General features: G+C 37.6%; 1 protein-coding gene across 1 annotated transcript in view; it reads right to left on the reverse strand.

Annotated features, from left to right (window-relative positions):
• The window catches only part of LOC115416802 (lipase maturation factor 1-like), a 42,605-nt gene extending 21,655 nt beyond the window's left edge, over positions 1-20,950 (reverse strand). The window contains 3 exon segments of the mRNA XM_030130680.1: positions 2,349-2,414; positions 14,091-14,239; positions 20,920-20,950. Of these exon segments, the coding sequence (XP_029986540.1) occupies positions 2,349-2,414; positions 14,091-14,239; positions 20,920-20,935 (231 nt within the window). The 5' untranslated portion in view covers positions 20,936-20,950.
• Between the last annotated feature and the right edge of the window lie 2,578 nt (positions 20,951-23,528).

Here is a 23,528-nt window from a genome sequence, read left to right on the forward strand (position 1 = left end):
CTGACTGAATTAGTTGAGTTCTTCTCTAGTGAAAGTACCGCCCACTTCTATTGGGTAGTTGATCTCCTGCATCAAGACCACAGGACTGGAACATAGAGACAGAGCCTGACAACCTCACAAATTCAACTGGGGATGGATTCAGCTAGTCTACTGTGGCCAAGAGTTTTTGTATCAAAACTGGCTGTGAAGAATGACTTCAGAATTAGGTCAGTAGTTGTGGTTTCAAACCCCATCTCTGCCTCACTTTACTTACTTTTAGGGATGTAACGATAACCGGTATAATGATAAACCGCGGTAAAATTTCCGACGGTTAGCTTACCGTTTAGATTCTAATTATTATGATAACCGTGTTCGATTACCGCACCTAGAAAACTCACGGTACCGTTCATTTCCTGGAGAAGCAGCGGCACTCCAGGTGCGTGTTTGTAATGTTTGGCCTCTGGAAACATGGCGGAAGGAACCTGCACGGACAGAGCTCCAGAGATTCAGGGATAGTGGCTCCCGCACGACCCGGTCTGTTGGAGCGCGCGCACGGACCCAGTCCGTCCGACTGTGGGTCAGTCCGAACAAGCATGCGCACGACTCAGTCCATCCTAGCAAGCGAACGCACAGACCCGGTCCGCATTAGTGTTAACCCCTCCCCGGCCCCAACATTGAAACCATCTGAATATAGATCCTCAGGACAAACTCCTGTCAGTTCAAATGAGCCCAAATGAGTGAGCTTCAACTGTACAAAGACACATGATGTGTGTAAAAACCAAAGGAGAGGAGGCTTTATGAACTGAAGGACATTCAACAGGAGATCCACTGACTGACCTCCAGAGGAACTGGACCAGAGGACACTGACCAGGACTGAACCACTGACCAGGACTGAACCACTGACCAGTCTGGATCAGATCAATCTAACATGTTTTAAAATCCTCATTGTTTCAGAATATTTACATTTGTTCATTAAATAGTTCAGGAAAATATGACTGTGTTTCACTTTCTGTTTGTGTGTACAATAGTGTATATGTGTGTACAATAGTGTATATGTGTGACACTGTGAATGATTTGATCTGGAAAATGTTCAAACAAACTCCACTCTGACCTGTCCAACTACTTTTTTTCACACTCAAAAACACCTCAGGAATCAATAGGAGAATTGATAAGGAATTGGATTGATAAGCAGAACTGATAATGGCATCTCTGTTAGAGGGGTCCATCTGTGGAATAATCTGGAGCAAAACTTAAAAATGTCTTCTTCAATCTGTGCATTTAAAAGGATCGACTATAATAACAAAATATAGAACATTATAAGTACGCATAAAATAAGATATTATAGTTAATTGGTTATCATGATAAGAAGATACTATCATATTTATTGATCATTGTATTTGGAATAAATATTTGAGGTGGATATGTATATTATAGTTTATATTGAAAACGGTTGATTAGTGCAAATCTGATTGTGTATGAGGTGACAAAAAAAAAGTGTATATGAATGTTTTTATGGATGTTTTGTGTTATTGTAAAAAATATACAGAGGAAAATGTGTGTTAACAAAGCAAAGGAGGCGGATCTAGTTCGATTATTAGTTTGTAAAAAGAGGGTGGGAGTCAATAAGTTATACTTCTCCCCACTCCTTTTCGAGCGCAAAAAAATTGTATTTATTTATTTGTTTTGACCATGTTGTATGATTCTTTGCTATCTGATGATTCTATGTGCTCGAAATAAACTACTACTACTACTGCATTGATATTGATCAAATCCTATCAGTTCCACCCCTGGTGCAGATATCTCTTGTATCCATAAGGTGCCATCTTTCATGCACATTTGTTTGTTTGTTGTTTACATGTTATTACTTGAATGTTTCTGCAACAGAAAGTACATTGTGCATGTTACTTTATTAGTTTTTTTCAAAATACAACTTGGTTATATTATTTCAGTGTGTGTATTAGTACTTTTTGAACATTTTGAGCCCATTTCAACAATACCGCGATAATAATGATAACCGTGATAATTTTGGTCACAATAACCGTGATATGAAATTTTCATATCGTTACATCCCTACTTACTTTTAATGTTTGATCTTCCAGTTCTTGCTGACTATGTCTCATCTCCTTCTCCGCATTCATGAAAGCCATATTTTACTCATAATTAAATGAGAAATGAGCATCAAAATGCTCCCAATCTGCTTGTTCCTCAAACATTGCCACTTATGGTTATAAGTTAAATCAATTTTCAGATGCAGAGCAGCTGACTATGAATGAACAGTAACTCAATCCAGAGATATGACACTCCAAGGAATCCACCATCCAAAGCATTTGAAGACACACACTGCACATACACAGATTTGAAGTACAAACCTCATAGTGATAGTCCATGCAGGTCAGGTCTCTCCAGCATTTGTCGCCTCTGATTTTAATGAGACCCTGAAAAAGAAAGAAAAATCATGTGTGCATTTTTGCATCGTATTAACATGCACACTTTCACTGCCTTCCACAGTGAGGTGTAAAATAAGTAGCCGCAAACTGCCTATTAGAAAATCTGATTACAAACCAGAGCCGCGTAAATTACAAATCTGGAAGAATGAGCCTAATAAAATGAAAAACTAACTAGGTGGAAAGATGAATAGAACTCTTTTAGATGAAAACACCAAACACATTAATGATTAGATGGCTAAAGGTGAAAAACCAGGAAAACAATGCATTGATAATCTAAAACAAGGGTGTCAAACTCATTTTAGTTCAAGGCCATAGTCCCCCTAACATGATCTTAAGTGGGCCGGACCAGTAAAATAATAAGTAGGAAAAAAAAGTACAACTATATTATGATAATGTTTATGTCTATAAAGTTTCCTTAAAAATCTGAATAATATGAACTTGAAATGTATTAAGAATAACAAGTGCAATTTCAACAGTATTCTGCCTCAATTTATAATTTACACATGTGCATTACAATTTACATTACTATTACAAATAGACAAAATATTTAATAATAGGCAGAATATTGGAATATACTTGCATATACTCCTCTTAAGACATTTCAGGTTGTTTATATTTGTTCATATTATTCACATTTTTTGTAAAAGGATAGTTTGTTAATGTAAACATTTTCGTGTAATTTTACTTTTTTACAATAAAGCAAAGAGAAAATTTGAAGTTGTCATTATTTATAGATTATTATAATAGTATTCTACTGGTCTGACCCACTCGAGAACATATTGGTCTGTATGTGGAACCTGAATTAAAATGATTTTGACACCACTGATTGTTAATATCTTCAGTGTAATTTTTGCATTTCACAAATTCATCCCACAGACCGGATTAGACTCTTTGGTGGGCTGAATTTGGCCCCTGGGCCGCATGTTTGACACTTGTGATGTAAAAACATTAGAGTCAATGACAAAGGAGAAAAGACATGAAGACAAAGTATGAAGATCAGTGATACATGGAAGGGGGGGTATCAAGTCCTGATAACAGAAATTCACAAGCGATGCAAGAATTTTTCAGTCATCAGTAACTTCATGTGTATTTCATGAGAACAGTACCAAGTTATTTTTCAGCTGGAAATCTGGATCTGCATTTGCCCTAGTCTAACGAAGTAGAAACTAGTGAGCTGATACAAAAAACATGTCACAAAAGTTGGATGCTGTGCACCAATTGCACAGCAACCATGTCTCCCCCTACTTCCCCCCTCTCCCCAATCTCTCATTCTCTCTCTCACTTTTTCTCTTCCTTTACCCTCTTTCTTTTACTCCAAGTGGTCAACGCAGATGGCCATCCTCTAGGAGTCTGGGTCTGCTCCAGGTTTCTGCCTGTTAAAAGGAAGTTTATCCACGCCACTGTCACCAGTCACAACTGTTTGCTGCTGGAGGATTCTGTTGGTTTCTGTAAAGTGGCTTGAGCATCTGGTTTCGACCGGCTCTATATGTAAAGTGTCATGAGATAACTTTTGTTATGATTTGGCGCTATATAAATAAAATTTGATTTGATTTGATTATTTATTTAATCGGCTTGAACCTTTATTTAACTGCCAAGAACACAAAGAAAAGATTTTCTGTCGTTTTCACTGACTGATTTAATTGTGTCACTTTAGATTTTGGTGAAAGTCACAGAATATAAATGTTTTCTCTCTTTAACTCTAATAGTTGCATTTTTTCAAGAGTAATTTTTGTCCATTCTTGGTGTTCCCAGGTTATTAGTTTCTCAACAGTCTCTGGTGGCTGTTGTCGGATTGTCTTCTTCATGATGTCCATGTTCAATTGGAGACAGATGTACCAGGACTCTGATTATGAAACCACACTGCTGAGCTAGAATGTGCAGAATGTGTCCTGGCATCATCCTGCTGAAGTAACCACAAACTTCAGGGAAAAGTCGACGGGAGCAAATGTCTCTAGAAAATGACAAACTCTGACTTTACACATATGCAGGTCAGCCATGTGGACACTAATGCAGCCCCAGACCATCACAGATGCTGCTTTCACTGATAAAAGTCTGGATGGTTGTTCTCATCTTTGACACATAGAACCTGACTGAGTCTGTTTTACCTGAAATCAAGCTTAACTATGTATATGACCACAGCCCACAGTCCATCTGAGATGAGCTCAGTGAGAGAATACTGGAGCATTTCTGCACAAAAATGATAGGTCCCATATGTTGATGCAGCAGCAGACTGTGTTAAGTAACAACAATTTTCAAAAGACTGACAATTATCTCAGGAAGTTTGACACAGGTTGAAGTGTTGAACTGTCCTTGAAAAAGAGTTCATACATATTTTTAAAGGTCAAATTCAAGCACTTTTAAGGGTCATTTTAAATTTTTCTAGTACAGCACCTTATCACTGGGGTAAAATACATATCTACAGGAATACATATACTCATGATTACTTTTTTTTTTCACTTTTTATTACAATGATGTGCATTGTATTATGCTATAAACATCTAAAATTATGTTTCATAAAAGCAAAAAGTTTAGAAATTAAAGAAGAACACAAAGTTTTATCCAAAAAAAGGGAAGCCACTTGGCGTTCTTCAGGCACACTCGCACTGAGACAAAGATTAAGATAAAAATGTACCTGGAGTCGAACCGAGAACTCACGGGAATTTTCTTTTTTGACATAAAGTTTCACTTTTCAAAATGTATCACCTCCCTGTAAATAGCTTTGCCTGGCCATGTAACCTGGCAGAGATAATATTAAAAATAAATGAGTAAATCACATCACAGAGTTATAATTGCAAGCACTGTCAAGCACTTAAACTACAATTCAAGCACTTTCAAGGTCTGACCTTGAAAACAAAACATTGAAATTCAAGCATTTTCAAGGATTTCAAGCACCCCTATGAACCCTGTTGAAAAGACTCCTGTTACGTTCAGTCATGATCCTCATGTGTGACCAACTAACCTGGTGATTGTGGAATCTGACAGAACAGTTTTACTTGCATATTCAGTCAACTTTTCAGTCTTATTTTTTCTCTGTACCAACTTTTTTTTCCCTGTTAGTAAGAGATTTTCTTGTAATAAGATATGCAGAATTGAGAAAAGATGTTTTTGTTTGTTTGTTTTTTTTTACCTGCTGACGGTTTCGGCTGTCCACAGTTCTGTTTGTCTGATCACAAGAAAATCTCTAACATTTGGAATGGAAGACATAATGAATGTAATCAATCTTTTTTTTCCCTGTGTTGCATGCATTTAATTTGTGGTTAATGTCTATTTAAAATAGAGAATTTTCAACACTGAAAATCCCTTCTTTCTACTTTTGTCAGAAAAATAAATATTGAAACAAACTGAAAGATTATAGGTTTTAGTTTTTTTGTTTGTTTGTTTATTGCATGAGTTGGAAAATGTTGCAACTTTTTTGGAAATGTGTTTTGAATTTTTTTTCCCCCTGTTGCTTAACCAAGTTGTAGTTTTAACACATGCTTAGACTAATTTTTAAGACAAATATGGGCTGACCTAAAAGTCAACCAAAATATATCAATTAACTCTATAGAAAAAAAAAATCATCTGGACACCATCAAACAAGTTTTTTTACTGAACAATTAATGCTTCAGTCTAAAGCATAAAAAAGGCAGTACCCAATATTAGCTCCCAATAAAAGCATGTGTAGTCACCATAGAAACAGTGCCCAAACAGACGTCTGCAGGCAAAACAGGTAACACTACGGACATATATGGACTCCTGTCTATTTAACTTTACAAAGTTAACGTTGAGATCAAATCTAAAAGAACAAATCTGATTTGCATGCAGTCTGAACACACAGTTAGTTGTGTTGACCTTCACAGCTCTCTGCAGCTCACAGATATGCAGCTCTGCTTCACTAACACCAAGATTAGACAAAGCAACAACAACCCTTCTCCCCATTTTCTTTCTTTTTTTTTTTTTTTTAGATTTCCCTTGATTTAAATGTGCTTTGAAAAACTAATGGGTAAATCTTTGCTTGACTAACTGATGTCAAAAAAACAGATTAAGTGAACGTAACTCAGAAAGTTCAACTATTACCACAAAATACAGAATTCATTTTCTAACACTGACTCCTCTGCCTATTTTCCACCAAATGAACTTAGTTAAATATGGTGTTTTCCAGGACACGAGACTGTCAATATTGACACGTCAGTCCGTCATGTGGCTGGCATGGAATGTGGAATAAATCAGCTGCTAACCTCACTAACCAGATTTAGAAAAAGCAGGACATTTCATTCTGATTACAAGGTTGGCTGTCGGCTGCAGTTACTGGCCGTTGAGAAGATGTGCCCAGCAATGTTGTTGACAATCCAATTCAGTCATGAGTTCCTGGAAATTATTACCTACAGTTGAACCTAATCTTCAGATATCAGACACCGACAAAACAGTCTACCTTCTGTTTGGACCCATAAGGAACAGATAGTGACAAATTAGCCAGGTTTGTAGGACAAAGGCCAGGTTCAGTGGGACTTCCATAGAGAAAGTAGTAATTTTGCAGGGTCCACAATGATGTGCCGTTATGTTTCTATAGTAGTTCTCCAAAAACAGAAGAGGAGGGACAGCGGAGGGTATTCAGTTGGCTGCAATTTGACAAAACCACTAGATATCACGAAATATGGCACAATGAATCTAAAGAATGAGCCAAACAATCCAATCAAACCTCTCAAGTAAGGCTGTCACAATCACTGAATTTTTGTTGATGGTTAATTATACAACAAATAGTTGCAATTTGTGAATTAATTGTCATTAATAACACAGATTCAATACAAGAAAAAGAAAAGCTAATTACTGTCACTTAATAAAAAATATGCCAGTAAAAATTTGATTTTTGTTTGTATTGCTCACTAAATCCACGATCCATCTATGAAGATCCAATGTGTAAGATTTAGAGCAGGGGTGTCAAACTCATTTTAGTTCAGTTCCACATTCAGCCCAATTTGATCTTAAATGGGCCGGACCAGTAAAATAATAACAGTGAAAAAAGTAAAATTATATTATGATCAGGTTTATGTCTACAAAGTTTCCTTAAAAATCTGAATAACATGAACAACTTGAATTGTCTTAAGAAAAACAAGTGCAAATTTAACAATATTATGCCTCGGTTTATCAGTTTATCATTTACACATGTGCATTACAATTGCACAAAACATTTAGTAACAGGCAGAATATTGGTAAAATTGCATTTACTTTTCTTAAGATATTTCCGTTTGTTCATATTTGTTCAGGTTTTTCCACATTTTTTGTAAAAGTATAGTTTGGTAATGTCAACATTTTCATGTAATTTTACTTTTTTACACCAAAAAAACAGAGAGAATTTGGGGTTGTCATAATTTATAGGTTATGATAATATTTTACTGGTTCTGACCCACTTGAAATCGAATTGGACTGTATGTGTCTGTATGTGGAATCTGAATTAAAATGATGTTGACACCTTTGATTGTTAATATCTTCAGTGTAATTTTTGTATTTCACACATTCATCCCATGGGCCGGATTGGACCCTTTGGCAGGCCGGATTTGGCCCCCGGGCCGCATGTTTGACACCTGTGATTTAGAGAGATTTAAAGTATCAGTGGGGGCTCAAGATGAGGACAATAAAGCATCTTTGCTCTTAACAGAAAACCTAACTCCAGAGCAAAGAAAACATGTGAACATGGCAGAGGTTGGACAGACAGTTTAAAATATGCCTGAAAGCTGGTTTAACCTCCTGGAAGACAAAACGCCCTTAGAGGTCGTAATACCATTGGCAGCTGCTGATACTGGCTACAACTGGGTCTAAAACACCCTGGGTCCCATAGACTTACATTTAATTTCTCTCTAAAAATACTAAGTCAATAATTTGTTTCCAGGACTCATTCTGGTCTCATTCATTTTATATGGAGCCTGTAGTGAGTGATCTGGTCCATTGTAGTTTGCAGGTTCCACTGACAAGATCAAATCTGACTGTTACACATGGCTTAATGAAGTTTTACCAAGTCAGTAGACTAGTGTTTGACCCTGCACAGACTCATCCACTGCTCCCTTGTCTTTTGTCCAAATGTAGTCATTTCTGGCTCCAAAAAGCTAACATGGTGATGGCCATTTTACAAACTATTGGCTTCAAAATGACACTTCTAAAACCAGTGTGTAATCATTCCTACAGCCACTAAAGACAGTCTATGGTTCTACAATAGTAGTGTGGGCTATCATTCTAATGATGCCCACTCACACTTCCATAGAATCCTGCAAAGAATTATCACCACCTTTCAGACCATCATCCCTGACTCTTATGTAGGATGATACACTGCATCGCATGAAGTCGCATATAAATTTTGGGGAAAAAAACAGAAAAGGGAAGGCAAATATAATGTGACACAAATGTATATCGAACAAATGGGTAATGGAAAATTACATAAATGATGATGATTAATGGTGTTTTAATTGCTGGGTGTCAGGGGTTTAACGGTACAGAAAGATTTCTGTTCGGTACGTTTTCAGTACAGGGGTCTTCAGTTCAATACATTTTTGATGCGTTTTTGGTACAGCGAGGGAGACCAGAGAAGGCGGGGGGGGGGGGTCCATGGGAGGGGTGCGCTTTGTAACTACTGAAAACCAAAAGTGAAACTTAACAGGCGCCATCCGACCCAGCTTCTGTGCCTCTGTTATACTCTCTGTTGTCATGTTTACCCCCTCTTATCAGCACCCCAGCCTCAGAATAAAGTGGGTTTTTTTGGGGTTTTTTTTTTGCAGCAGCGCTGAGAATTCAGCAGCGGCACTGATGCAGAATGTATATAGGGCAGTGGTTCCCAGTCTTTTTTGTCTCGTGACCCCATTTTAACATCACAAATTTCTGGCAAGCCCAGACATTCAAAACATTTTTTTGCTAAAAAGTAATTTGTTTTTGATTATGCAATAGTTTGCTATATACGTTGCAAATAAATGTTAATTTTAGAGGACATTTAGTCTATATAATGTATATTATTATGGACGGAGGCAGAAAAGGCAGGTGTAGATTATTGCACGAAGTGAGAATTTTATTTTCCTTGGTCAGGATATGTACAGTCAGTCCAGGTTGGATTTACAAGGCTGACAATTAATACTGAACAAACAATTACTCAAACTATGAATTGAAACTCAAACTATGAAACTATGAATGTCTTTGATGTATTTTGATTGTCTCTCTCAACTCAACATACATTATAGTAAGTTTTTATTTTTATTTTTATCAATTACTAGAAAATTCAGGTGACCCCATCAGAATTCCAGGCGACCCCAAGGTTGAAAACACTGATATAGGGGACAACGTGCACATGGGTTCTGCTTCCATCCACCCTGCTCATACTGTGTGTGTTCCACTCCATGCTTCATGTGGAAACTTAAAGCGAGTGTTTGCGTTCTTCACATAGGCTGCATGCATTTGTTTGGTATACCTCCATATTGTATCGAAGGCCCCGAACCAAAAGGGTTCGGTACAAAAGAGTGCACCATTACACCCCTAGTATCTAGTATCTAAAAATAAGAATTGTTGTGTCTTTATTACTTTAAAATGAGTGGGCAACGTTTGACATCATCCATCAAATGCACTACAGTGTCTCATCATTGCTTCTTTTTTCTGCTTTAAAGTGATTGATGTGCAGGGATATGGTGCATTATTGTGATCTGCTATGGTTGATACTGAACCAGAGTTAATAAGCCATTAACAAAAAACCCAGAAAAGACAAAGCAAGCAAACAGACTCTAACAAGGGACTTTAGTGGGGTTTTTTGCAGCCACCATAGGGGAGGGTGAGGGGGATATTCAGTTGGTTGCATTCTGAAACTTGACCATAATCACCAATTATCACAAACTGAATGTTTAAGCTCCCTGCTTTTTCTGTATTCAGGTGTCAGTAAACTATAGCAGAGGAAAGAACACAACGAGATAAAGATGATTAAAACAGCAGTCAAAACAGTCAAAGCTCAAATGGTGAAAAACAAGATGGAAATAGTGATGAAATACTGACATTTCTGTTAGTTTCATCTAGCTGGTTTTACACAGGTGAATGGAAACGATGATGCAAAATAATTGCGGTTTGCTCAAATATTTCAATCAGGCCATTATGTAATAATTGCCACGGCCATGCACACATGTTAATTCTCAAATCCCACTTCACACCCAAAGCTCCACACCTTGCATACTGTTTCCCACTTTTAGAGTGTTTAATAAGATGTTCCTGCCAGCAGTAAAATGTGTAATCCAATTCAAAACCCCTGAGCCAAAACCTTATACAGGAAGCTCATAAATATTAGCAGAGATTCTGAGAAATTAAACTATTTCAAAGTTCATCAGGCACAAGTAGCAACTCATTCTACAATAACCATATCAAGTATCAAGTATACAAAAACAGGGTGAGCAAAGGAATAAGAGCTGGAGAGTAAAATAATTGATGTCCTTTTGTTAAGCATAGCTCTTCGGTATATTTACTGTACTTGTACTGTGTTCCTTTGTGTTGTTAAATGGCCTCCAATCATGAATGACACCCAGGCTGCTTATTGTTCTGCCATAATTTCCATGATAAATTAAACATACAGAGCTATTCTAATGAGCCCAATAATGAATGTAATTAATCTATTCATTAGTAAATATTTCTACATCAACAATCCTGTTTTAGCATAACATATGGCTGTCTCTTTCTCTACAACCTTATGTTGGAGCTGACTATATTTGAACAACTTGCTGCTAATTTGGACGCGAGTGTGTTTGTTGAGACTTCTGTTTTTCTCAGCCAGTTATATCTCATTTTCATTTCATTTTTCTTTCAATCTATATGTTTTATTGATTTTTACTATTTCAAGTCTTACAAAACTTACAAATCTCATAAACAACTTACAAGACAAGTCAAAGGACAGTTCATGACACCTTCAGAGTGGTCATATCAAATCATAATAATCCACCTTAAGTATTGGTGTACATTTTACATTGCATATAACATTTTAATCCATTTGGAAAAAACATGAGTTTTGGTTATCACTCAAGTGTCAAAATGCATCAACTTGTCAGACAGAGAAATGAATAACCACTGTGACAACTTGTGACTTTTTTCTCAGTTGGACTGCATATACGGACTCAAACAGATCGACGGGTGGGCCCATACACCCCCTCCTACTTATTTCATACAACCCAGGGGTCCTTTGAAGTGTGTTAAGCCATGTCGTCCTCACAGGCAGGAAGTGGACAGCAGTGGAGCGCAGGCAGTGGGACAGATAACCGGCTGTGACCAAAGGTGAATCAAATGCTGTGAGACTTCAGCGGGGGCTGAGCTGCTGATCAGTGAGACGGAGACTCAAGTTTCAAAGAAGCAAAACTGCATCATCACAGTTTAACCCATCGGTGCCCAATAGTGGTAGATCTGAGAGGTAGTGTGGGTAGACTACATGCCATTAAAAAAAATGTTTTAGATATTTGTCTATCATCTATCCTCCCCATGGTGTTTGCCACTTGACTGATATACAGGACGTATAATTTTTTCTGGATTTGGACTTTTGAATATTTAAAGTGTACCTGTAGTGAATTTTCATTGCTAGCTATCTCAAAAAATCATATGTCATGCTAGCAGTTCTGTCTGGCAACGGTATAGCCCATCGTCTAGTAGACGTTGTCGAGTACTGACACTATGTTCAGACTGCAGGAAATGTGGCCTAAATCCAATTTCTTTGCCCACATGTGCCCTGTATCCGATCTGTTAAAGACAGTTTGAACAGCAAAAATCCGACTTTTCAAAATCTGACCCAGGCCACTTTCATATGTGGTCCTAAATCCAATACATAACTTATATTTTGCAAAACGACTTCAGTCTGAACGGCCAAATCGCATTTATCTGACTTTTACGTCATTGAAATGCGACAAACGTCACAATTCTGCATCCCAGGAGGAGGAGCAGTGGGAAAAACATATTTACTTTTGTAAACACAGTGCGTGCCTGCGTGGTCACATATTACGTCAGGACCTCTTTTGCGCATGCGGGTCACTTCAGGGTCACATTCAGTTCATACTCAAACTGATAGAAGTCGCATTTAATGTGTAATATGAATGAGCACTCAAAAAAAATCAAATTTCACCAAAAAATCTGAATTGTGCATTAAGACCTGTTGTCTGAATGTAGCCTATGTCACTGCTCCTTCAGGCAGACATGGTCTGAGACATGTTTCCTCCTTCATAGGCTGCTCCAGTACTGGTACTGTCCCAGACTGGTTATATTGTCCCATTACCAAAGCTGAGATGGACTGATCACTGACCCCGTGCAACAGACACCAGTCTATGACACATTATTGCCCAGTGCTGGATTGTGTCTCTAGGACAATGGTAGAGTGGAAAGATTAGGACTGAAGAAACGACAAACACCAACACCTACTTTAACTCAATCTGTCTCACTGACTGATACTGGTTCACTCACACTGATCACCTGGAAACAACAATGGAACATCACTTACATCTGCCAATGGCTTCTGTCACAGGTTCTGCCCCTGTGCGTAATTCATGTATTAAAATAGTCCAGTGTGGTGCATTTATGGGATTTTTTACTGAATTGTGCCTCCCTTGCTTATAAGTAAAACACAATTAATCCCATAAAACACGACCAGTACAGGTACACTCAGCACAGTTTACTGCAGAGACTCAGTCACAGCCTTCCAATAACATTTGTCCAATTCCAAAGTCATAGCGTCTGTGAGTGACAGCCTGGTTTATTTACTGATCAGCATTTGGACTGAATTTCTTGACAAAACCACATGTGGAATACTCCTTTCAGTGGTTACTTTTAACCTGGGGATGTCGGACATTCCCAGGATTGTCCTAAATTTGTGTGAACAACTTGAAAGACATTCAGATGATTAAGATGTGTTTTGAACTATTCAGTCTGACAAAGTGAAACGCCTTTTAATATTCACATAGATTCACACATATGAAGACAATTCTACTGTTTTCCTCCTGTCCAAATGAGCGTATAAATCACATTTGTGCAGTCAGTCACAATGCTCTGTAAACCCTCCACATGCCTGTGTCTCCACAGCAGAATAAAGTCAGGTCTGCACAGTTTGTGAGCCCTTGGTTAGAAAGAGCTGAGGTGGTTCCCCTGGGTTTCAGCTCTCGTCATGGTTGTAATAGGAAAAACCCATCTGGATTTGTGGTAAGTGCATTGATTGGCAGATAAACCCCAGTCGGTGGTCTAAAATTCACCATGGAAACTGTCAAACAAGCAGACATGTTGTTTAGCTGACCATATATTTGGTTTGGATTTCAATACACTGCCAGTGTTTTATAACCCAGTTCTGTTCCAAAAGTAACGGTCTAAAATCAGGAGGACAAACACTAGAATATCCTGGGGAATTAAACTATTGCAAAATGGTTTTCTTTTTTCCCCCTGTTGACTTCATGGATACACTTAGGTGTGTATATATATTGAATTTATGGCATCTGCTTTCTTCTAGACTGCAAAATCCATGTATGTACACAGGAACATGTCATAAGAGTGAAGGAGTAAGGGATGGAAGAGGTTCTAAGTAAATTCATTTTAGTAGTTTTTACCATGTTTGACAAGTCGTACAACACTGTCAGAAGGATCCGTGAAAAGAGCAGATTCTAATGTTTGAACGGCAGTTGACTTCATAGAGTAGCAGGATGTTTTACTCACCGCTCCCAGCATGATGCGAACAATGAGCCATCTGAAGGTCCAGATGCAGATGAGGGAGGGGGGACAGCGGCGGGGGATCTGGGACAGAGTCCATACAGGACACAAGAAAATGGCCAGAAAGCCCGTCTCCAACAGCTGGCTCTCCCAACCTGGGTTTAAAAAATAAAAAAAAGACAGTTTAACAGCTTGTATCAAGTACATCCTGAACAGAAAAAGACACAATATACAGAGCATGGGGCACTCCTTTACAATAATCCAGTGAGTTGAAAGAAGAATCAGGCTGTACTCCATATGATGTAAGGCTCTGATTAACTGAAGTGGATCACAGTTTTCAACAGCACCTTTTTGTAGTTTTGCCACGGAAGACAAAAGCAGTGTTGTACAGGTTACTTTAGAAATGGAACAGACTGCAGATTTCTGCTTACTATGGTATAATGTAATAAGGAATGCAAACATTTGATACCTGTCTGTTAGCGATTCCTGTAGCAGATGTAACTCATCCCCTTCGAATCATGTACATATGTTCTGGTGTTGAGCTAAACTGGGGTCGTTTTGGTCAATTTTCTTTTTTGACAAAGTTTAATTTTTTAAAATATACACCTCTCTGTAAGTAGCTTTGGCTTGCCATCTAACCTGGCAGAGTTAATAATAAAACTCAGTCAATCACATCACAGAACTAAAATTCAAGCACTTTTCAGACCTTGAAAACACAACATGAAAATCAAGCATTTTCAAGGATTTCAAGCGCCCGTGTAAACCCTGTAAATAAAAAGTCCAGCTCACTCTATTTGACCTCAGATCTGATGAACAGACCAAATCACTTATTAGAGGATTCAAATAAAACAAATGAAACTAGAATGACTTGTGAAAGAATGTTACTGACTTTATATTTTAACAGAGAATTTCACTGTAAATGTAAACACTAGTGGCTGTTGGTGGTATTATAACTTTAAGACACATCTGTATTGGCTTCTTTTTGGATCCAAGGTCCTTGGCCCTTGGTTTTCACACTGTAAATGAACCAAACCATGATGGAGACTATGTCTTCTGATCAGTGGTTTAGTCCACACTGTGGTCTGAGGAGCATTCATACCTGCAAATGTGGGTCGGATTAAACTGAAAAGTCCAAACTAAACAAGGTATGACTAAAAAAATCTGAATAATATGACACAAAACACTAATACTATGCGATGGCTGTCGGCCATTTTGTCTGTTCTCTTCGTACTCCTCCATTTTAGCTCTGGTCGGCTCCGCCCACTCGTTCCACACGCCTGACCAGACCCTATATAAGAGTCTTGGAAACAAAGATGTCTCTCTCTCCCTCCTGCATGGCTGGTGACACCTGGGCTCCCAGCATGGCCGTTTGACTTTGGTTATGTTTGTTTGGTTCTTTGGTTTCTTCAACTTCATATGCATCCACACACCCAACACCTCACCACGGATTATTGATTTTTTCACCTGAGTAAGTTGGATTTGAGTTATCTTTATTAAAGTTACATTACCTTTAATTGTCATTGTGCAGACCTTCCCTTCCTTTGCTATGCTCTCATACGAGTTGGGCATAACACTAAAAAGTATAGAAAGCATCAAATGCTAACTTATACCACAGTAGAAGTGAACATGTATGCCTCCTCTGTTTGAGAAACTAATGTCTCCAACTCCAAACCCCCTGCCCTCTGGTTTTTAACAATCACAAATCTGCACCGTCAGCCATGGAGCTATAATAAGTCCAAAGAGTATTTGTGAAGAAACATGGTAAGCAGAAGAAAAGAAGAGAAACTGAAGCCACAACTCAACCCAACCACAGACAGTGGCCCGGCGTCTCTGACTACAAAGCATCATTAACCAATCACAGAACTGCCACTGACCTCGCCACTTATGTGGACCAGAGCCCAATAAGGAACCTCAGATTGACACTACACACGTCTGTCCTCTCCCTCTACCCTTACATTTATGATAGGGTAATGGTTGTTGGTTTTTAATAGAAGGCGTTTTCCAGTTTTTGTGTGTTTGCTTACATCTCTGACCCAAAGTGGCACTTGTTTTCTTTGAGTTATCAACAATAGATGCATATCTTTAAAATAAAATGTGCCTTGATTGACTCAGGTTTTCAACATTTTTGTTATGGACATTTAAGCATAAACTACATTCTTGTGATTACTGTTGAAAGCAACTTAAAAACAAGGCTTATCCTGTCAGGGGCTGACAGCAAGGGTATATCCCCGAAATCCCCCAATCCTCTGCTATATATAAATTTATCCACAATAGTTGTTAAGCAATCCATATGAACTCAATTTGAGCTACATTGACCTGATAGTGGCAGAATAATGGTCAGAGAACCAATTTTCCCCACAAAACTAGTGAATGAAAATGACATCATATGAACGCTGGATGGTAGACAGAAAATGGACGTTTGTAAGACGATCGATTTGAACCAAATTTGATCTCAATTAGCCTACTATTGTTTGATTTATGTCCAAAAAACTGATTTTCAACTTAAGCGCCCCCATTTGGATGACTTATAGAAGCTGAACCAATAGGGATCTTCCACTAGGGGTCCCCTATGTTGGTTATCAAGGGAGAAGAAATCCAACCAATCTGTCCTAGGTATCGCGTTCACACCAAGGATATCCAGCAGCAGCGGATCCAGTGGTAGTCAGGGTAAAACCATTATATCCCTGAAACTTGATTTCTAGGATATAAAAATCTGCAGTGTCTCAAAAAGAGCATGAAAAAAAAACATGGGGTATGGGAAGAAATAAACACTGTATACCAGTGTTTTTCAACCTTGGGGTCGGGACCCCACGTGGGGTCACCTGGAATTCAAATGGGGTTGCCTGAAATTTCTAGTAATTGATTAAATAAAAACTTCCTAATAGAAAATATATGGTGAGTTGAGAGAGACAATCACAATACATTAAAGACATGACAAACTCTGAAGCTGTCAAATGTTCATTGTGGTCGGTTTCAGATGCTGCAGCTCTTTCATAATTCATAGTTTGAGTTCTTGTTTGTTCAGTATTAATTGTCAGCCTTGTAAATCCAAACTGGACTGACTGTACATATCCTGACCAAGGAAAATCAAATTCTCACTTTGTGCAGTAATCTACACCTGGATTTACTGCCTCTGTCCATAATAATATACATTATATAGACTAAATGTCATCCAAAATTAATGTTTATTGCAACATAGTATAGCAAACTATTACATGATCAAAAACAAATTAATTTTAGCAAGAAAATATCTCCGTTTTGAATATTTGGGGTCGCCAGAAATTTGTGATGTTAAAATGGGGTCATGAGCCAAAAAGGTTGGAACCACTGCTGTATATCCTGTACACAGATAATAATACTCAAAAGCAGCCTGTATGAACTCTATGCATATATTTATTCACCAATTAACCATACCATTGTGACCACTAGCAGGTGAAATGGTCATAATGTTCAATATCTTGGTAACAGTGGCAGCTTTCAGTGGTTGAGCTACATTAGGCAGTCAGTGAATGTTTAGTCCTTCAAGTGTGAAACAGCAAAACAGTTTAAGGCAGTTTAAGGATCTGACAATGACAAAACTCTGATGGTCACATGACTGGATCAGAGCGTCCCTAAAGCTGCAGGTCTTGTTGAGTGTTTTCGGTCTGAAGTGGTCTAAGGAAGGTCAACTCAGCTGAACCTAACTGGAAACATAGTTAATAGCCCTTGCTTAATATTATGAAATTCACAGTTTCAGTGTAAAAAAAAAAAACAAAACAGCTCTTATCCAAGACTTGGGCTCCATCGAACCCTCTGAAGGTCTTGCTGTGGTACTGGGAGTCTTGAAAGTCCTGGAATTGGTGATGTGGGGCCTCCATGCATGGGATTTTTTGCCTAACACACCCACAGATGCTGAAATGGACTGAGATCACATAGTTCTACTTTAGAACATGGTAGATGGAGAACACCAAACTAGACCTGCATATCTTTGGGGGATGCTCTAACCCCAGTTATCTGACCATCACAGTGACCCAAAGTCATTCAGTCCCGTACGCCACCTATTTTTTTCTCTTCCAACATATCAAGTTTGAGGACTAAATGTTCACTTGGTGCCTCATAAACTGTTGCCCATAAACTTGGTTTAAAATATATTTACCTCTTCTGATGAAATGATTGTGATAATGTGATTTATTCTTAATAGATAAAGTGTAACTGAACTCAGTATGGAATCATTGGACCTGGTCAAAGGTGATTTACCTGACGTGTATAAATAGGAATAAAAAGAGGAATGTGTCTGAAAACAAAATTGTTCCAATTTGATGGGCAACAGTGTATATCCCACCCATTTTACTATCATTGTTAGTGTTATTATTGTTATTATTATTATTATTACTTACATACTTATATTATTCAATATCATATATTTTGTTATGACTACTATTACGTTACCACTTTATACTTAGCACCATTAAAAACGAACAGGTCAGAATAATATGGATATTTGGAGATATATTAAAATAATTGGTTTGGGGTTACCTTCAAATTAAAGATGGAAACACTGGTCATTAGAGAATGAATTGTGGACAAATTGTGATCAACTTAACATGTTTCTTCAGTCACTGAATACAGGTACTCAGAATTTGAAAGTGCCATCATTCAATATCGAGTGTGTCCACCTCTGGCTTCTAAACAAGCAGTGCAGCGATGACGCATGGAACTGACAACTTTTATGATCCGGTCCTGAGGGATCTGATCCGATCTGGTCTGGCACCGATCTGGCACTCAGACGACTGATTGTACAGCGCAGACGGTGAGCGACTTCACCACGGCTCAGACCTGCTCATAACATGCCATAGCACGTTCTCTCTGTTGTATGGTAAATCGTGGTATTTTGAGCTGGCAAAAACATTTTGGTGTTTTCTTTGCTGCCTATCTATAGGCTATTGACCTCACCTAAAATTACCAGTTAAGTGTGACTGTATAGCCACAGGTGTCAAACATGCGGCCCGGGGCCAAATCCGGCCCGCCAACGGGTCCAATCTGGCCCCTAGGATGAATTTTGAAATGCAAAAATTACACTGAAGATATTAACAATCAATGGTGTAAAAACAATTTTATTTCAGGTTCCACATATAAACCAATTAGATCTCGATTGGTCAGACCAGTAAAATAGTATCATAACAACTGATAAATATGACAACAGCAGATTTTATCTTTGTTTTAGTATAAAAAAATAAAATTGCATGAAAATGTGTGCATTAACAAATTATTTCTTTTACAAAAATGTGAATAGCCTGAACAAATATGAACAACCTGAAATGTCTTAAGAGAAGTAAATGCAATTTTAGCAATATTCTGCCTGTTATTAAATGTTTTGTGTATTTGTAATAATAATGTAAGTTGTAATGCACATGTGTAAATGATAAACTGATAAACTAGGCAGAATATTGTTAAAATTGCATTTGTTTTTCTTAAGACATTCAAGTTGTTCATGTTATTCAGATTTTTAAGGAAACGTAAATGTAAAAAATTATCATAATGTAATTTAACTTTTTTCCATTGTTATTATCTTACTGGTCCGGCCCACTTGAGATCATATTGGGGTGAATGTGGCCCCTGAACCAAAATGAGTTTGACACCCCTGTAGAAAGCGAATTCGACTCAATGTCCAACATTAGGGGTTAGTCCAAGACGCTGATGTTGTGCGCGTTGGGAATGAAAAAAAATACAGCTGTTAACTGCGTTACTCATCTCGTGAGCAACATATACAAAATAGGCCCCTGAGTAAATCATTTTCTGGAAACTGCACCACATGTTTGGACCATACGTTTTAATGGTGCTGAGTATATACACACGCTAAGGCATTGACCCATTCTAGATGTGGTAGTTTTTGTACTGTTGTGCATTCATGCATGTTGTATCACATTTGTCCAGTAGTCACCACCACCGGTGTTCTGGCCATTGCAATGTGATTGTTAGGCTATTGTATTCCAAAATTATTAATATCCCCCAAAATATTGGTCCCATCACTTGCAGTTTTCGCTACTGTCTTCCTTGACTGTCTGACCAAAAATACATATTTATGACAACTGCAACACACGGCTCTTCCGGATTTTGTATGAATCCACAGACACACACACACGCACACAGAGGCCACTTGGCTTTTATAATATAGATATACACATATACATATTGTGCATATTTCGACTGTAAGAGGATTATAACATAATAAGATAGTATTATTATTATAATTATTATTAACACAACTACTTTATTATTACTTAATTTGCCACTAGTTTCTACTAGTACTTTCCAATGTGCAATTGCAATTGTTTACAGTTTTTATAGGTATTGTTTTGTTATTTCTTGTGGTATTTCTTGTGTGTATAGTCACTGTTTATGGCTGATATTGGAACCTCATTTTCCTGAGGGCTCTGCACAAGGATCAATAAAGTTCTATCTAATCTAATTAACAGGTGGTATGTAATAAAATAATCACTATGATTACCACTTCACACATCATTGTTCAGAACGTTATGACTGCTCAGGACTCTACAGATTAAGGATGTAGGATTTGAAGCTGGGGGGTTTCATTAGGTAAAATTTACTAAAAAAGAAATTACAACAAATTACAATATCAAAACCTGTGTGTCTCACAGTAATTCTTTGTATTTACTTGTCATCTTCTTACGCTGAAGGAAGAAAAAACCCTTGGTGGAATTTGCGAAGCAGAGGTTCACTTACCCAAACGATACCTAAAAGAAAACAGAAACGCAAATGCGGTAACACTGACATCTGAAGCGTTATTTGACAATTAAATGAAGAGACTGAATCAGGTCATAAAAATTAGACTCACCACAGCTGTCCCACATTGACCAGGGAGTGGTAAAGCACCCACAGTGTACCCATGATGATCATATTGGCCATCCCAGTCAGCAGGACAAACCCTGAAAGCACCATGCCACCAGGCAATGAGGTCCAGGTTGGCATCCATGTCGGTCAGTCCATGAACCAGAGGATAGAAGGGTTGTAGGTCAGGGCGGCCACACCTATCTTTCCCCCAACATACCGTTTGACACTGTTGAGGTAGCTCTTACATGGCATCAGGCCACGCTCACCGATCAGCTGTTTATTCTGATTATATGCAACGCTGAACGCCACAACTACAAATAAAAAGACAAAAAGAGTTCAACTCAATTGTCATCTCGCAAAGGCAACATTAGTACAGTTTCACATGTTTCACAGGGAGGATCCACACATAATTCCAAAATATTCACACATAATCAAAAACAGTCATGGTTGTCACAGGAACGCCATCAGGGGAGGTGAAACTGGGTGATGTGGGCAAAAATGACATATTGATCTATTTCAATGAATATGGACAATTTACAATTTTAATCAATTGTTTCCTGGCTACATGAATGGAAGACAAGATATTATTCAAATTCAGATTTAAAATGGCAAATTATGTAATGTAGGCTACTCTGATATTTGGAGCGATTCCACAAAATACACACCTCTGCAAGAACTTTAGAACATCACTGCCTACACAACATTAATACCTCATCGGCTCATTCTACTGAAATGGAAAAACAGAAATCCCCCAACATTCAACCTCTGGATTAAAGAGACCTTATGAACTATTGCATCAGAGAAAATAAGATATGACACAAGAGGCAATGCAGCCAAATTCTACACAACGTACTATAAAACTCAATAAAGATTTAAGTTACAAAAGAAAACCAATGTGAGAGAATGTGACAGATTGTCTTATCTTTTAAGCGAAAAGATGGATGCTCATTGTAACTAAGGATAGTTTCTTTCGTTCTTTTTTATTTGTCTGTTTATTTTATTTTATCTATTCATTTATGTATTTATTTTGGATGTGTGAGTTGATAGTTTTGGTTGGAGTATGAGGGACATTAGAGTTGGGACTCAGACTGGGGTTAGATAACTATGTTGTAATATTTTATGCTCTTTACAGTTATGATTGTTACAATGATAAAAGTCAATAAAAGCACTTTGGAGAAAAAAAAAGATTAAAAAAAAAAAAAACTTATGTCTAAGAAAGAAAACAGGTTAAACAAAAAATATATCTCAGAGGAATAATTTCAATTAGCAATATACAATTTTCAGAGAGCAAAGCTTTGATTAATCAAATTAATTCAACTTACTGGCCTTGGCCTAGTAGGGTGGACTGTACTCCACATCAACAAATTTAGTACAAATTAATTTAGTTGACACCAAAGACTATATGGCACAGAGTCATGATTTTATGAAGAAAATGGAAAACTGAAGCAGGATTGCAGCTGCAGACCTCAAAAAAGTTAGAAAAGTGTTCAATGTGTGTGTGTGTTAAAATGACAGACGGACTTAGTTCCTGAAACTTTTAGCCCTTACTATACAAAGGTGGGATATTTAGTATTCAATAATTATTACACTTCAGTGGTAGAAGCAGGCTCCAAATCCTTAACATAATCACTTTCACACAGTGAAAATACGACGCTGTGAGTACTTTCTACAGTCAGAATGCTCCAGGAATACTAACAATATATTAGCAAAACTTTACATCAAAGTGTAAACCATTAAAAGTTGTCACTGCGCAGTAAAATTATAATGTGTTTAGGTTCACTTTACTGCAGTGTGTGTTTCAGGTTGAGCACATTTGTAATATTTTCTACAGGCATGCATTATATATTCTATAAGTTTTCATCCTAAAGTTTGCATGAGCTCACACGTTTTCAGCTTTCACTGTTGCTGCTGCTACATCTACTATCACTTTAAACTGCACCGTTGCTTCATGCTGTATAACTTTATACAAACTAAAAAATAATTTCATTATTTTTTGCATATTTTATGGTAGTTTTTATTCTACCCTATTTACCTTTTCTATATTTTATTTTATATTTTATCCATTTATCTTTCTCATGCTAACAAACACCAAGACCTGGGGAAATACATTTTGGTTCCATCATGTACCACTGATTGAGCTTTTCATCTGAGCTTTTTGTCAATGCATTTCAAAGCTTATGTGGGATTGCTGATCTTAAAGAGGGAGAATTTCCCCAGTTTCATCCTTCAGTTTATCATAAACTGTCAAAACCAAGACATCTGGATAAATGTGGTTGTCAATGGACAAGAAGAGGATTAGCACATGGTTGTAGCTACAGCTGTCAGATTAATGAAAGAGACTAAAAAGTACGATATTAACCTCTGATAAGCAGTGGGTAGAAGTAGAAAGTAGAATGAAATTGAAACATCCAAGTATGCATTTACATTTCACCACTGTCACCATGACATGGAACGTTATATTTATTAAACAGTATAATTAAAAGATTGCAATATTCATAAGTATTAGTAACTTGTAATACCAATAACTTGCAGTACACCAGTTAGTACAGCGGTGTAAAACATGTGGCCCACAGGCCAAAACTTACACTGACGGTGTTAACAATCAAAGGGTGT

The sequence above is a fragment of the Sphaeramia orbicularis genome, unplaced genomic scaffold (genome assembly GCF_902148855.1).
Source record: "Sphaeramia orbicularis unplaced genomic scaffold, fSphaOr1.1, whole genome shotgun sequence".
Taxonomy (NCBI): domain Eukaryota; kingdom Metazoa; phylum Chordata; class Actinopteri; order Kurtiformes; family Apogonidae; genus Sphaeramia; species Sphaeramia orbicularis.